The sequence below is a fragment of the Merops nubicus genome, unplaced genomic scaffold (genome assembly GCF_000691845.1).
Source record: "Merops nubicus isolate BGI_N331 unplaced genomic scaffold, ASM69184v1 scaffold9232, whole genome shotgun sequence".
Lineage (NCBI taxonomy): Eukaryota > Metazoa > Chordata > Aves > Coraciiformes > Meropidae > Merops > Merops nubicus.
In genome coordinates this window covers 23,338-39,718 of record NW_008595597.1, presented here as the reverse complement: position 1 = coordinate 39,718, position 16,381 = coordinate 23,338, and the positions used below count along the sequence as shown (strand labels likewise).

Below are 16,381 nucleotides of genomic sequence, written 5' to 3'. Positions count from 1 at the left end.
CTAACACACTCCTTTATCTCTTCCCCGTGATCACAAGTTCTCTCTCCAAGCCCAGCCTAGTTATTTGTGCATGAAGCTGCCATGTCGTGTATTGGTGTGAGTCTGGTGTTCACATGAGCTGTGAATATGCCACACGTGTATTTCTTGTGCATCCTGAGCTTTCCTTTGGTCAAGTTAACTGTCGTTCTGCCTTCTAATGAATCACCAAGAGAGAACTAGACCTGGTAAGATTTCCTGTTAGCAACAACTATGTCGGTATCAATGTGATGCTGAATGAGTTTACAATGTGACTTCATGTCCAAGCCTCCAGACTAGAAAGGATTGGGACTCTGAAGTTCTTCTTCAATTAGGTGTAAAGAGAGTAAGTTGTGCAATGGTGCACACAAACTCTGCTGCCCCGGTGTACAGGGCAGCTCCCACACCACTCCAGCAGAGCTTCAGAAACTACAGTCTCTTGATTGTCGCTTTGCAGAACCTCCCTTCTTGGGCAAGGATACACCTTCAAAAAGCTGGGTGAACGCCAGGAGAAAGCAAGCAAGGCTATTCAAGCACCAGCTAATCTGTAGCCACCTAGTCTTAAAAGGACTGTAATCTCCTGAGGCATCACTGAGTGGTTTTGGCTGACTAGTTTAATGCCAGCAAGTTGCAGATTTGCATCAGGGAGGAATCTTGTATTCTGTCTGCTGCTTAGACTTTGCTGCCTCCTCTCAGCAAGGAAAGACACAGAAGTGCTAAAACCTCTGTCCAGACCCAGGCCCCAACATGCTGCCATTCAAAGGGCAAAGCTGACAAGAGCAGCAGCAGGTAGAATATGAAAATTTTTTTTTTTTTTTTCCTAGTCACAACCACAGCAGTACTGCTGTCCACACAACTTCTGAATTTGGGCCTGAAGTCTCTTTTAGGTGGTACTGAAGTTTAGCTTCTTAGAGAAAGTGGAAGGGAAGCCATAGGACTTCTGTAGGCCTGGGAGAGGTGTGTGACCTTATAATTATATAAGGACCTTATAGCCCTCTGGGACTGTAGTGCTGAGAGTATTGAATGCCATGATTTTTGATTTCTTGGAGGCCACATTCCCTCCTTCACCTCAGAGCAGTTCCTACCAATTCACTGAAGCCCCCAAGTCAGAAAAGTGCCACCAATCAGCTGTGGCCCCTGCGTGCCCCAGGGCTGCACAGAGCTGAGCACTGATCTGCTTGTCCCAGGTTGGGAACAGGAGCACAAACAGCACACAGGTACACACCCTCATCTGGACATCTAATCCCAGAAACCTACAGCTGGGGACTTCCTGTGCCTTGGGATTTTTCAGACAGGCAAGCAGCCGCTGTTTTTGCTGCCTGGTGATGGGAAATCCAAAGGGTCTGTTCTCTCTTGGTTTACACAGTGGTGAGTAGTTAACAGCGGGGGTGATCTGCACTGTTTCTTCCTCCTAAATGTTGCTCTTTCGGTGGCATTTAGACTCAAACTGCGGTCTTTGCAGCCTGGGTGGGGACAGAGAGGGGGTTTCCATGAGCTTCTTTGCTCCATGGAAGGTCAAGTGGCAGGGTGACAGTGTTATCTCCTCCTGTGACGAGATGGAGGTCACATTCCCACAGTGCTGCTTGTGGAAACCACCATCTCCACAGGCTTCACACAGTATGTTAGGGGGTTAATGAACTGGTGAACATGGCATTTTCAGTGCCTCATCTGCCCTAGCCAGCAGGTCCTCTGCCAAGGCCCAGGTGAGGCTGCCGCCGCAGCAGTGCTCAGACCGATGCTGCCTTCACACATGTGAAAGCTGAGGAACGTCAGAGCTGGTTACAGGCCCAGGGGAAAACGCTTAGGGACAAAGCAGATGCTGTGAGAAAAAAAAACAGGGCAGATGAAAGACTATTTTAAAATACTGCACAGTTGAACAGTAGCAGTGAAGCCAAAATAAAATGTTTTATAAAAAAACAAGTCAGTGCGCAGACTGTGGGAAATACAAAGGGGTCATGAGAAATGTGAAAGGCCCGAGCACAGAGCAGCAGGAGCAAGCAACCCAGGCTCAGGGCCACAGCAGGGCAGGGACAGCGGGGCTGCCTGCGATGCCAGTGACGCCAGCAGCTGGGCAGGAGCAGTGAACCCCGGAGCAGACCCAGGGCCTGCTATGCTTTCCCAGCAGAGCAAGTGGCACGTGGCTGATGCCCGACACCAGATTCACCAGAACTGCTGGCTGAGGCACTTGCTGGAGTAAAGCATCCAAGACAGGTCAAAAGAGAAAGTAGCTTTCTCCTCTAGTACAATTTCAAAGGAGAACTGCATCTTTCCAATGCGAGGAGAAGATATAACAGAGGGGTTTATAGTATAACATAACCCTAATCCCCAAAAGTCCAGGCAACCTGAAAGGAGAGGCTGATGGCCTCCAGAGCCCCTGTAGAGTGGCCTCACCACCATGAGAGAGAGGGCAGGCTCATCCCTGGGGTGCTGGAGCAAGTGCAAGTCCAGGGAGCGGTACCAGGACAAGGAACAGTGCAGTGAGCTCTCGGCATAGCATCCTCTGTGGCCCAGGGCCCCCGTTCCTCCCGTGCTGTTGTAACTCCTGCCTCTGTGCCAATGGCTTCCAGAACGCAGAGGAAAACTCTCGCATCTCAATCACCTTCTTCCGACTCTTCCGCGTGATGCGTCTCGTGAAGCTCCTGAGCCGAGGGGAGGGCATCCGGACACTGCTTTGGACCTTCATCAAGTCCTTCCAGGTATTCCTTCACTTATCTCTAAGTAAGACCTAACTCCTTTTTATTTCACAGTGGTGGCCTCTTGGGGAGGGGTTTCTCCCAAGTGCCTGAGCACAAAGGCTGCTGGTCAGAGCTATGGCCACCAGTGACTCACAGCACGTATGAGAGCCAAGTAAATGGGGCTTGCAGGGGAAGACTGACTGGGTATGAGTTTTACCTTTAAAGTATGAGTGATTGCTTGAGACCTTCCTGATAGTTTGATAATTCAGTTTAACTCAGTTACCACCTGTCTGTAACCCTTTAGTCTCCTTAGGGGGCTTTGGTTGGTTTGTGGTTTTTTTTCCCCATTTCGTTGCTGTTGTTTTCTATTTTAGCTGTATTTATAGCTGTTGCTTTAAGTGAAATACACAGCTATGGGGAAGGCCTTAGGTTTCCCTTAAGCCTTGTTTTGAGGATTTCCAGGAAGTATTAGAAGTGTGTGGCTCCCATGCTTTCATCCAGGAAGAATTTCACCTTTTTGGCCCATGCCTCTGGCCCTAATAACGATGCCAAGTTATTAAATTGCTGCTGCTTTTGCACTGGAGACAAGTTGCAATAGTAGGTAAAGTACCAGATTAGGTAGGAGAAGGCAAAGGAGATCAGACAGGATAAGGATCATCACCTCTGGGGGAAAACAAACACTAGAAGATAGTTATTAGAAAAACTGCTTCCAAATCAGCCCCTAGTGTAGCCATGTATAGAAAGAGAGAGACAAAGCATAGCATCTTTTGGCATTTTACAAGTTCTTGACCTGGATTTACTGGGCCAGCACAACTTCAGTGTTAGCTGGGGCAGGCATGGAGGAAGCATCAAGGAAAGACAGCACAGGAATACAAATTGTGGTCTAAATATGAGAAGTATTCGGGACACCACTGGACAAAAGCATGAAAGAGTACCTTGTGCAAGACAAGTCTATATCCCACATATTGAGTCTTTAAATGTATTTGTATTGACTCAAATGGGAAAATAGCTGATGCATGCTTTAAAAGCTAAAACTCACCAGCTACAACACAAGCTGGGACCAAAGCCTGCAGTGCTGTGGTTCACCACAACTTCTGTCTCTGTCAGCAGAAGAAGCACATGTGTACACCAGAGATCAATCTGGACCTTTTCCAGTGCAGCTCTCAGGTGGTCTCAGTAGCCAGACTACCAGGCTTGTGCACACTCCTTGACTTCCAGAGAACCTGATACCCACACATCTCTGCCACAAGCAACTTTTTCCATTGCTTACATGGTTGCTAACTTCCAGGTTGTTATTTGAGTGGCTCCAGTGGGAACCATTTTATCTGCATGCATAGGAATGAGATTCCCTCTGGTACCGCTCAGCCATTCCTGATGCAGGGGACAGAGTCACACTTTCCAGTCCAGATTCTCCTCCACTTGCTCTTGTGCCCCTTGAGTCTCTTTAACAATAGCTAGCTCATACGCTGAACTCAGCTTGCCATGGCCCTTGTCTGGAGAGGATGAGATGGGTGGGAAAGGGAGTGCCTGGTATTTTCCTCCAGTGACCTTCAGACCTCTTTTATTGGCGAGTCGATTTAGGCAGGGTTGTAGGGTGATGGGAGAAAGTCCCAAGGGAGGTATCTTCCACAGTGGGGGCAGGGGGAAGCACTGCAAGCCTTCTCCCTTGAAAGCCTTTAGCCATTTATAACATGGTATTCTCTGCTCAGAGCTCCTCCTCTTGCAGCTACTGGGAGGCTCCTTTGGTAGCTAAGAATAGCCACTGTTCAGAATTCCCAGCCACTCCCACTGCCAAAATTTGGGATCCCTGCAGACTCTGTCTGGCATGAGCTTTTCTCTGTGTCCCCACTTGCTTCCAGGAAGCATCTCTCTTCACACAGGGCAGCCTAATAGGCAGCCAACTAGTGCTGGAGTTCAGACCCCATCGTAACTAGCACATGCCCTGTGCATGGCACACAGTGCTTACATACGGGCTGGGGCACCGGTCAGAGGAGTGCTTGGTGGGAACATGCTCGGTGGGGTTTCCGCCTCCAGAGATAGCAACGGAGCCCAGACTGGTGAGTGGGAGGAGTAGGAAATGAGAGGGGTGCTGAGGGCAAGGCAAGGCCGTGGGAATCACAAGAACAAAGTGCTAAAGCCATGGAAGGACAGAGACAAAGGAGGACAGAGACAGAAGAGTGGAATGTGGGAGGTGGGGAGCTGAAGGAGCCTTGGGGAATAAAGGGTAGAGACAAGTAGGAAGGTGCATCAGTGGAGAGGAGTGGGCTAAGCAGAATAACATGGAAATAAAGTGGAGAGCCAGACAGCCAGTAGATAAGACACTTTTCCCAGCCCTGTTTGAAAGACAGAAGAACTGGTAAAGTTATGCACTTTGGTTCCTCTCTGGACACTATCCCAGAAGCTCTTCTTAGGTGTTATGTGTATCAAGTCCCAAATAGATCATCACAAAATGTTTGGACCAAATTTTTCAGCTGGTGTATGTCCACTAATGTTGTGGGGTAACCATACACATTTGTCTGACCCCATAAAAAACAGAGGAATCTGCCCCTGAGCCCCAAGATGATGACTACAGGCGTTGTTTAAAGCTTTGAATTCTTGCCATTTTAATATTCAGACCTCTTTGAGATTATTTCTGCAGGTCCTAGTCAAATCTCCATAGTGGTCAGTCAAAATTTTTCCTCTGTTCTTCCTAGAGGATTTAGCCCCGTTGAATTTAGACATAAAATTAAAATGTGTAAATAATCTTACATTAAAAAAAAAAAAAAAAAAAAAAAAGTTGTAGGCTTTTATACTCAACGAAATGGGGTGTTCAAAATCCAGAGCAGGGTCTGTACTTGTATTTTCACAACTAATGTATCCACCCATTGCCTCTGAAGTAAGGTCTGGAAATCTCTGTTCTAAGCTCTATATATTTCAAAAACAACAGAGTAGAAAATTCCTCCTCAGAATCCTGAACCTGTGAGGTCCCGAGCTGTGTCCTTGATGTCTGCTAGTGGCAGAGGAAACCGATAGCACTCAACACTTCGCTGATTGCAGTGGTCTCTTCCTTACCAGGCAGCCCTGCATATCAGGGCTCTGCATTTCCTCTTCAGCAGCTGATCACAGGCACCTAGTGCACTGCAGACACCATCAGAGACACCGAACAAGGAACAAAGCTGAGCCTGCTTTAGATGGTGCCAGCCATTGTAGCAGACGCCTTGAATCTGGATCTGTTGTCATCTTTATTTCACCAGAGTGTATCCAGATTAACTTCAGACAGCAAAGAAAAGTGAAGGAAAAAAAAAAAAAAAAAAAAAAAAAGTCACATTGCCATTAGTGCCCGACTAATACTGGTTAGGAGAGTTTTCTGCTCTCGGTAAGCAGCTGTAGGCGCTGGCTTTGCCATCGCTTTCCTCACTCCATCAAGGGCAGGGCTGACTTGAAGGCAGCAAAGCTGCACCTTCACGAGTGGGCGCAATCAGAGCCTGCCCCGGTTGGGTGGCCGCAGGCTGGTGGTGGGGAAGCCAAGCAAATGTGGGCCTGGAGAGGCATCTAGTGGCCACCCGGCCGAATTACCGACTCAGCGTATGGTGCCAGCCTCTGCCCAGTTTCCCAAAGCCAGGAGCGTGAACCAGGCTCCAGTGTGCCAGGCTCGGTGGAGACACAGTGCTCTCTCTCTCTTTATTTTTTTTCTTCATTTCTAGGCTCTCCCCTATGTGGCTCTTCTAATAGTGATGTTGTTCTTCATCTACGCTGTGATCGGGATGCAGGTGAGTGACGCTGAAGAGCTCAACTGTGTCTGCCTTATCCTGTTGAGAGGTTTGGGAACTTACTGATAAAGTAACGAGATCAATATGTTGTTGTAGGGGCTTACAAGAATGTTTTTTCCCGTTGAGGTAAGATAGCAGCTAACCTTGGTTGGAAAACACTGTCTGCCTTGTACACTTCCAACAGGAGCACAACACACTCCAGGAAAAGAAAAGACAAAAAAAACCAACCCATTTCAGGGCAGAATGCGATATGCAAACAATAAAAGGACCATGCCTGCCCTTCATATTCTCAAAGCAATACCCAGCAGCGGTGGCAAAGGAGATTTACTGCCTTGCTTGTTGGTTCAGTATAGTTGTTTCAGTGGGCTTACAAACCCACTTTTCCTCTCGCATCACTTTCACGCTGGCGTAACTTCCACTGAGTTGTAAAGAGCAGCTTTTAATTTACACCGATGAAGGTAAATATGGGATCAGACCCAACGTAACGATGTTCTGTGTTTGTGCCAGTTCTTCAGGAAGCTGCATCAATACAATATCCTATTCAGCCTGCAAAATGAACTTGGAACCAGCCTGAGCATTCATCTGTGCTAGGAACTGATGCTGCATACAGACCGTTGAAGAATGCATGTGATAATAGGCAGAGTTTGTGACAGTCCCAGCCTTGTTTGCTGTGCTGCTTTTCAAACTAAGCTTCACTTTCCACTTTGGTGTTAATCAAATATCTCAGACAAGTCAGCCATCTGTGGCCAGGGACCAAAGCATAGAAAGGCATGGCATAATTGCTTCCAGAGGTCTTCAAACATGACAGGCCTCCTGGTTTCACAATGCCCACAGAATTCATAACAAAATTCATCTGACCTCCATGACCTTGTTTTCATTTGTTTCCTGTTACTATAATAACATCTTTTCACAGGCTTCTGACCCAGTTTGAAAAATAAAACTAATCTTTCCTTGAATTATCACAGATTATCTCAATTGCCCCCAGTAATTAGAGTTGCCATTTCATCTACTAGGCTCATACTGTCAACATGACAGTTTTGCCTTTAATACCCAACTAGCTGAAATGGCCAGTATCTTACAGGATTACCAGTGCTATACAGAAAATTACTTGAGAGTATTACACTAGTGTTATGTAGCTACACAAAGCATTAAAAATGCCTTCCCAAGCACCCATGCAGATGGGGTCTACAATGATTGGGGCACTGCCAGGGCTAGATGTTTTATTCTGTGATTCTATTCCCTTTTCTGTTAGCTAGTTCTAAGTTGGCTATTTAAGCCTTGGCTTATGTTCAAGCCTCTATTTAAATCATCTCAGCAGCCTCAAGATTATGCATCTGTCTTTCACATTGTTCTAGATTATTAGATTGCTTCCTGCTGTCCTGCCTTCCAATGAGAAAACCAACTTTTCTCATCTTCCCTCTTTGCTTAGAGCCCACAGATCTGTTAACATCACTTTTTGTCCAAATGGCATCTCATACATTTTATGTGCTGCTCTCTTGAACCTGCTGACACACACAGATTTCCCTCACACAGAGGGACACGCAGGAACGAAAATCCTTCCTCACTTCATTAAGCAGCTACCTTCGAAGACTAGATGTACCAGATCTGATGAAAACATAAGAATTTCCCACAAAAAGGAGACCTACCACTTTATCTCAGCTACTGCTTTGACTTGGAGTGTAGCAACACTCAAGCCTCACTAGGTAACGTGCTCAAGTGGAAAAATCCCAATTGATGCTGATGGATGAAGTTACTCATGCCATGGCCCAAGAGGCACAGACTGGAGAGGCCATGAGAGAGGAACCTCTACCTGCAGTTCCTCATAGGTGCCTAATGCAAGGCATCCGTAGCAGCTGCCACCAGTTCCTCATGTGTGAGGGAAGCTGCAGGGCTGAAAGGGAGTTCAGGCTTCCAGCATGGGAAGTTCCCTTGCCTGCACTTGCCTGAAATGAAGAATATGGGCTTCCTCAGCTCAAACTGCATATTTAAACTGTCCTCCTGCTGCTCCTCAGTGTAGTTGGGGCTGTCATTGCCCCCTGCAGCATGGGAGCGGTCGGGGCTGGGGGAGGCCCACTCATCCACGAGGAATCCCTGCAGAACACCTGCCATGTACAGACCCTCCCTCCCACCTGGCATGGCCTTCCCACCATTGTCCCTGCGCATCTCTCCGTGTCAGTGTTTCTCTTGGGGGGTTAATTATCAGTGACATTTACTTGAAAAGGAGCTTCGTGTTCTCTCAGAACTGCTCTGTTCCTGCTGCTCATTTTGGCTATGAGATTACAGCTCTCAGTGCCTGAAATCTCTGTCACACTGCTGTCAATGGGGAATAAATAGTCCGGACCAACTATGCTGTGCAGAGAGCTTTCTGCCACATGAGATCTGTTAAGTTCTCAGTCCTGGTGCCCAAAAGTACCAAAGCTATGTAAGACTTAAAGCCTGACGACCAAAGCCTGAAATTTTCCTGCACTGGGGACTTCACATCCAAGCGTAAGCCCCTAAAAAGTTTCCTGATGGTTGCAGGCTTTGTGCTGTGGCTATATGAGCTAGCTGGTGCAGTGACGGCGGGACGTGGAAGGAAGCTGTAAGCCATCTTTGGGCAAATCTAGTCATCATCTTCACATTGCTGTATTCTAGGGGAGGGGGGGAGCTGAAACACCTCCTGGTGACAAGAATGACTACTAAAAAGGCAAGCTGTTGGATAATTTTTGTAAAGCAACCTACTTTGCATTGTTTGGGGAAGATCCAAGGCACTCCACAGAGCTGGAAGCTAAAGGCTTTGCAGCTGCTGGTCTCTTACTGTCATTTCCTCCTGGTGAAGACAGACACAATGAAGGAAGGAGCCTTTTCTTCTGTGTTAACTGATTTCTTTCAGCTGGACCACCTCTCCATATGAGTGCCTGTTAAAATAAGGCCTCATATCACATATTTATAGTGTATGAAATAAGCAGGGAGGGATGTCTTGTTTTAACAAAAGATGCCTCTTGTTACAAAATGAGTGTTTTTCGGGTGTTGAAGCACAAGCAAGGGAAGAAACAGCAAATAGGAAAGAACTGTGGAAATTCTTTTTTTTAAGAGAAGAGCAGATTCTGTTAAATATCAGAGTCAGGGTGGGGCCAAGAGCCAAAGGTGACAAGAGGTTTGGGGATTTTGCAGGGCTAACCTGAAAAGACCTCTGCTTTCTGCCAGGTGTTTGGTAAAATTGCTCTGAATGATACCACAGAAATCAACCGCAACAACAACTTCCAGACCTTCCCCCAGGCAGTGCTGCTGCTTTTCAGGTGGGTGTCTGACAGCTCTGGATTGTGTCAGTCTGGGAGCACGATTCCTCTACTCTTGGGTACAGCTTATCTGCTTCTCCTGTGTCATGCTCACGAGGTGAGTAGAAACATGTTGTCCCTTAGCGGGGGAGCCTTGGAGTTACGTCAGATGAAACGGCCGGTCCGTTAAGCCTTGCACCCTGTCAGCTGACACTGGCCAACACTCCCTGCTGGGGAGGGAAAAAAATCCTCCTACTCAGAAGGAAGGTAGCCAATTTTCAGTGCTCTCAAATGTTGATCTGCATCACAAATTCCTCCTTTCGTTCCACTCTAGCTAGTATGACTCCAGCTTATTTTAGCAGGGAAAGGGACATGAACTCCCACTTATGCTTTGGCGTGAGCATGCAGCTTAGCACATCATCCTGCTTCAGCTGTGGCCAGGTGTGCCAGGGCAGGGGAGGGGTGCCAAAGCAGTGGGGAGCTGGCATGAATTCAATGCTGTCTCCTCGTTTTCAAGTAGTTTTTTCATGCAATCTATAGCCATGTCATACACAATTCATTGACTCTGGCTGGTTTGAGTATGAGAGCCCCGTACCCAGACTAGCCCAAGCAAGTCAGGAACACCCTGATGATGGCAACAAAGCCAAAAAGAGGAGCAGGGTATGCCAGCGTATGCCAAAGCCTGGCCATCAGCCTAACTTGCTCTTAGTTGACCACAGTGGCAAAATTCCCATTGATGTTCACGGGAGCAGGAACACATTGCTAATGTGCAATCCCTGTCACATTGAAGGTCATTGCTGTCTTCCCTTGCCCTTTGCCATGCCCAGGTGTGCCACTGGTGAGGCCTGGCAGGAAATCATGCTGGCATGTCTCCCAGACAAGAAGTGCGACCCAGAGTCGGAGCCGGCCAACTCCACCGAAGTCGATCACTCCTGTGGCAGCAGCTTTGCCGTCTTCTATTTCATCAGCTTTTACATGCTCTGTGCCTTCCTGGTGAGTCTGCCCCAGCAACTGAAACCTGCCCTTTGTCAAACTGAGCCCCTGCCTCCCCAAACATCAGCACTACACAGCAGAAGAGTGATCTGAAAGAGGGGAAATCTCCCCAGAGGTCCTTCCCCAGCAGCACCCTTGGTCACTGCCATTCCTGCCTCCCTCCAGTTCTAGGAGATGCTTTGCTTCCAACCCCAATCCTTTATGCACAGCAAGGGAGTGCTCTTCCCCCCCCCCTTCCCCCTCAATGACAAAACCAAATTAGCATGTTGTGGGCTGTGCTGAGGCTAGCAACGCCTCAGCCACACTTCCCACCTTGCCTCCTACCTTCCTTCTGACTGCTGAGCAGGTTTTTACTCCCCTGCCAGCAGCAATGACTGTGAGAATACACATATCCCACTTGCATCTGCTCCATGCTGGCAATGCGGCATTGCTCAGAGCAACAGCACATGCTCTGCAGCTGGCATCAGTGCACAAAACTCTCCCAGTGAACACCAGCAATATTTTAACAGTTTTGGTCTTGGGCCAAAAGAAAGGACTTTTAGCTCAGCCCCACTGAGACAATATATCCCAGCTTCTCCCACCTCTACCCTGTTCTGCTGGGCAAAGACACAGGTAAATAAAAAGACACCACGGAATGTCAAAGAGCTCAGCAAACTTGGGCCTCATCCATTTAGTAGGGAAGAGAAAAACGTGATCAGATTAGAAATATCCTGCCTCTGGGATCTTCCCACTTAAACTGGGAGGCTGGAATGGAGGAAAAGAGAACCCACTTCCAGTAGCTTCCTAGTTTTATTGGTCCAAATCCAGACCTTAAATGGAAAACCTGGTAAAGTCTCCTGTTACCTGCCTCATCCATCAAGTCATCTCTGTCCTTGTTTGCAGATCATCAATCTTTTTGTAGCTGTTATAATGGATAACTTTGATTACCTGACACGGGACTGGTCCATTTTAGGACCACACCACCTGGATGAGTTTAAAAGGATCTGGGCAGAGTATGACCCTGAAGCCAAGTAAGTAACCCAGCCTGGATATCAGAGCTCCTCGGGAGAGCAGGCCTGCTATTTTCTGTTCTCTAGATCCAGTGCAGTAAGTGCCATGTTCCTCCTGCAGGAACACTTTTTCATCTGCAAAAATCCTAAAACAGATACATCCACAAGGTATTGTGGAAGAACCCATTAGCCAGCAGTGCAAGGATACACAGAAAAAAAACAGCATTTAGGCTGCACTGTTACGTGGCAGGACACTGTTTCACTTTCAGTCAGGGGAGGAGAAAAGCTGTTTAGGGAGGGGCAGCAGGAGGTTGAGCAGAGGAGGTTAGATGGCTGTTTTATTGGGGTGTGTGTTTGCGATATTGAGCTGTGAGTCTTTTGTTTGAGTTTCTACTCACAGTAGGGCTGCCAAGGTCAAATCTCTGTTTTGTCTTATGTCACATAAGCCCATCACAACCTGTACCTTCATGTGGCTGCATTACGTTGTCTGCAGGGTTATTCACATCAGCAGACTTTCAGGGATTTAAAGTTACACAAGAACAACACACACGGGGGCTTAACTGACATTTAGTATTATATGCTCTGTTTGACACATGTTTAGGCTTAAAGTGCTTTTAGATCCCTGTGGCACTGCAGCACAGTTGACAATTGTAATTGCAAAGCCCCCTTCATAATGCAAAAACTGTGGAAAGAGATCTTGGCATAAACCAAAAGCAGATCTCTTTAGGAGACACAGTGTCAGGATTAATTTGGTCTGAGGTCCTGCAGTACGTGAAGCCATGTCACATTATCCGAGTGATACGTAAATTAAATTTAAACCTCTCTTCCCATCCACAGTGACTTCCCTGAGAGACTTTTACCATGGATAGGGCATAAGCACAGCATTCTAATAAATATACTGTTTGTTAACAAAACAGATGCTACTATTTGTGCTTATTTGAAGGTAAGACTGCAGTAATTGAAGCCATATAGTAGCTAGCTGCTCAGTCCAGATGACATCCTGTTCCTTCCCATCGATAAATGTGATTCTTTTTCTCATTTCCCATCCGTGTCCCATACTTGAAGCCCCACCTCTGGCAGCTCTCCTCCCTCCAAGAGAGAACTCCTCTTTGCAGATGCCATTTACAGAACTTAAAAGAAACCCAGCTGCTGCTGTGGAGGTAGTTCAAGCACTTTGTTTTGCACTGGCTCCAGTGACGGCCCAAAGCATAAGCATATATCAAAAGACAGTGGATTGGGGCTATTTATATGGGAGGTAAAGTGCCAGGAAAAAAGAGATCCTTCGCAACTCTGTGCCTGCCATAGCCCTTAGACCAAAAAGTAAATAAGCAGACGTAGATTTTGAGCAGGTCAGTGGCAGGGGGACAACCCCAAACTGACTGTTGATGCCCTAAGAAACTGCAGCATTCAAAACAATGAGGTCGATTCTTACAAGTATTGACTCATGTACGACTGACAATGGGTTTTCTGCACTAGTAGGAGGCATATTAGTCATGGGCAAATCCTGAGGAAAGCACCAAATGCAACAGGCCTGAAGTAATTCCTTAAGTTGTGGCCGGGCTACAGGGAGCAGAAGCGTGAGTCTGGAAAGGTGTCAGTGGTTCTTCCAGCTGCGCTCATGCTCCGCAGGTGGACCAGCAGGTCGCCCCATGATAAGGACACAGCCCTCACTGCTCTTTCTTCTTCAGGGGACGGATCAAACACCTGGACGTGGTGACCCTGCTCCGGCGGATTCAGCCCCCGCTGGGCTTTGGGAAGCTCTGCCCTCACCGGGTGGCTTGCAAAGTAAGGCACGGTGCGGTTCACAGAAAGCAGGGAGGCACAGCAGATAATTGGCCAGTGGTGGCATTTTCTCTCCAACCCAGGGTACCTGCTGGTTCGCTGCCAGCCAGTGGATTGTTCTGTCCAACCACGGCGGAGCAGGCAGCAACCTGTGTCTGAACTGGCCCTTCTGCATGGCAACAGCCTCACCAGGGCTGGACGGGCACCAGCAGTTGGGTTGTCCTCTAGTTGGAGACACCAGTACACCACCAGCCCTCTCTCTAGGTGGGAGAGTGCATCTGTGCCAATGACTGCGCTCAAATAGCGAGCGCTGTGTCAACCACACGTGTGTCTGTGGTATCAAACACTCATCCCGAGACAGACAGGGACAGGCAGAAATAACAGGGCAAGTCAAAATATCTCTGAGATTTGCTTTGGACTAAGCAGTGCCCGAAACCCCCGGTGTTATCTCTCATTCTTCCTTAATTAACTGACAGAACGGTAAGGTGAGCGTGGGATTAAAACACACAAAGGGCAAAGGCAGATTTTCTGTGCAAATGTCGAGCTCGTTTCTTTGATTGTGAGACTCCAGCTATGAAAAAGAACGCTCTCTAGTGAATAATGACATGTTTATAACCTTTATGCTCCCTTCAGTTGAAGTTCTTTGTTCATCTCCTCCCAAGTCCCAGAGTTTGTGTGACACTTGCAGGTTTTTTTTCTGTGAGTCTCAGAGCAAAATACAAAGCCCGGGGCCCATTCACAGAAATATATGACTTCTGTGGCCTCCTGCTGATTCCCTTCAGCCTGCTGTCTAGCGATTGTTTGTTGTCCCGACCCCAGTGTATGATTGCAGTGGTAGTAATGGGGATTGGCTCCCTTTCCTCTAATGCGGTACTGAACCAGGCCCATTTCATGAAAGTGGCAGAAGACAGAGCTCAGACAAAACCAACCCCTGAAAGCCTAGAAGTTCAAAACAAGTCCCTGGTTCCTCTTGCCTCCTGAAGCAGAAGTAAGGATGTGAGATTTGGTGGCTCTGCTACATCTATCTCACATACATATTGTTGGTCTCACTGAAGTTCACCCTGCAGCTGCATCAGTACTCAGCACTCACTCTCTGTCCTACATGTCTTTACAGAATTACTGCAGGGCAGATACAACCTTGTTCTAAAAGTGAGAGGGGGAATAGCTGGATAAAGGAGAACAGCTTTCAAGTTTGGCTAATCCCCTTTCCTGAAGCCTGTCACCTAAAAGAAACATTCTGGCTCTCTGTTTATATGTATTTGCATCAAGCACAGCTTTAGTGCAGACAAATTTGCAAGTGCCTCACGGGCTATGAAGAAATAAGTTTACTCCTGATAAGAAAAAGGTGTCATTTAAAAGCCAAATGGTTTGGGGACTGGAACAAATCTCTGTCCATGTAACACACTGTGGGCAAACGCCCACTGGCTACTGAAGAAAACAAAGGTTAGAAAGTAATAACCACACTGAAGAAAACAGAGTATCTAGAAATGGGAGAGAGACCCCAGGGCAAACACAGAAAGGCTGGGACCATGGGTGGATATGAAAAGTACTTTTATAACTGTGTAACTACATTCACAGGCCATCTTATGGATGCTTACATAAGAGGAGTGGCAGGTCTGGAGGGCATCATGAGGGCATAAGGAAAAGCATGCTTCGGTCCATTTGTGGCAGTATGATTTTTCTCTTTCTTCTCCCTGCTCCACAGCGCCTTGTCTCCATGAATATGCCCCTGAACAGCGATGGGACTGTCATGTTCAATGCCACTCTCTTTGCCTTGGTCAGAACAGCACTGAGGATCAAGACAGAAGGTAAGAAGTTTGCTGACCACAAGGGTACAAAGATAGCTGGATGGTGGTCACACCAGAGTGGGCTGAGCTGGAATATAACAATAGGGACATCTTGTGTAAAATGATCCCGGCTACTCATACGCAGCACATGGTACAAAAAGTAATGTAAAAATGTTTGGAGGAATTGTATCTTCCAGGGACAAAACAGTGTTACTTGGAAAGTTGCTGCTTCCCATGGTATTATTGATCACATTCTTTACAATGGTCTCAAAGATAAAAGTTTTAGATCATTGTCTGCTCGAGTATCAATCGGGAGAAGCAAGAAGGGCAAAGAACCCTCCCTTCATGCAGACTAGCTGCAGAGCTGGGCCACTTTTTGGCTGCTCTTGCCACTGATCTTCCTATCCAAGGGAAGTAAAAGAGCTTGGATCAGAGGGTCTCACTGCATTAAATCTTCTGTGCTTCCATTAGCATGAGTTAACATCACATTATGGAGACAGTGGTGTTGTAGGCCAAAAGACAGATGAGAAGCAGAGACTAATAGCTTTGCAAAGAACAGGGGGTAAAGCTGGGAAAAACAGACAAGACTTCGGGCTCAGCTTGTCCCTTTTGCACTCTGTCACCTGCTGTAGTGAAAGATACTGATCCTGAGTCAAACTCTGGCTTCATATATTAATGGGATGCTTTAAAGGAGTGTGTAAGTCTGTAATTCATAGCTGAACACCTCTGCCTCAGGAGTGGCTGCATTACATTTCAGGCATGGGAAAGCAGAGACCAGCAGAACCCTAGCTAGGATCAGGAGGCTCTGGAGAGTGATCTGGACAGGTTGGATTGGTGGGCCAAGGTAAACTGTATGAGAGTTAACAAGGCCAACTGCTGGGTCCTGCACTTCGGTCACAACTCCAGGCAACACCGCAGGCTTGGGGAGGAGTGGCTGGAAAGTTGTCAGGCAGAAAAGGACCTGGGGTGCTGGTGGACGGTTGCCTGAACATGAGCCAGCAGTGTGCCCAGGTGGCCGAGAAGGCCAACAACATCCTGGCCTGTATCAAAAATAGTGTGGGCAGCAGGAGTAGGGAAGCGATTGTGGAACAGGCTGTGCAGGGAGGTGGTGGAGTCACCATCCCTAGAGGTGTT

General features: G+C 47.4%; 1 protein-coding gene across 1 annotated transcript in view; it reads left to right on the top strand.

Annotated features, from left to right (window-relative positions):
• CACNA1C (calcium channel, voltage-dependent, L type, alpha 1C subunit) overlaps positions 1 to 16,381 on the top strand; it is a gene marked incomplete at its 5' end in the record, with an annotated part of 107,495 nt that overhangs the window by 76,419 nt on the left and 14,695 nt on the right. Inside the window, 7 exons of the mRNA XM_008936103.1 lie at positions 2,583 to 2,711; positions 6,374 to 6,439; positions 9,626 to 9,717; positions 10,524 to 10,689; positions 11,572 to 11,699; positions 13,367 to 13,463; positions 15,166 to 15,268. Coding sequence (XP_008934351.1) covers positions 2,583 to 2,711; positions 6,374 to 6,439; positions 9,626 to 9,717; positions 10,524 to 10,689; positions 11,572 to 11,699; positions 13,367 to 13,463; positions 15,166 to 15,268 — 781 coding nt within the window. The remainder of the gene's footprint in view (positions 1 to 2,582; positions 2,712 to 6,373; positions 6,440 to 9,625; positions 9,718 to 10,523; positions 10,690 to 11,571; positions 11,700 to 13,366; positions 13,464 to 15,165; positions 15,269 to 16,381) is intronic.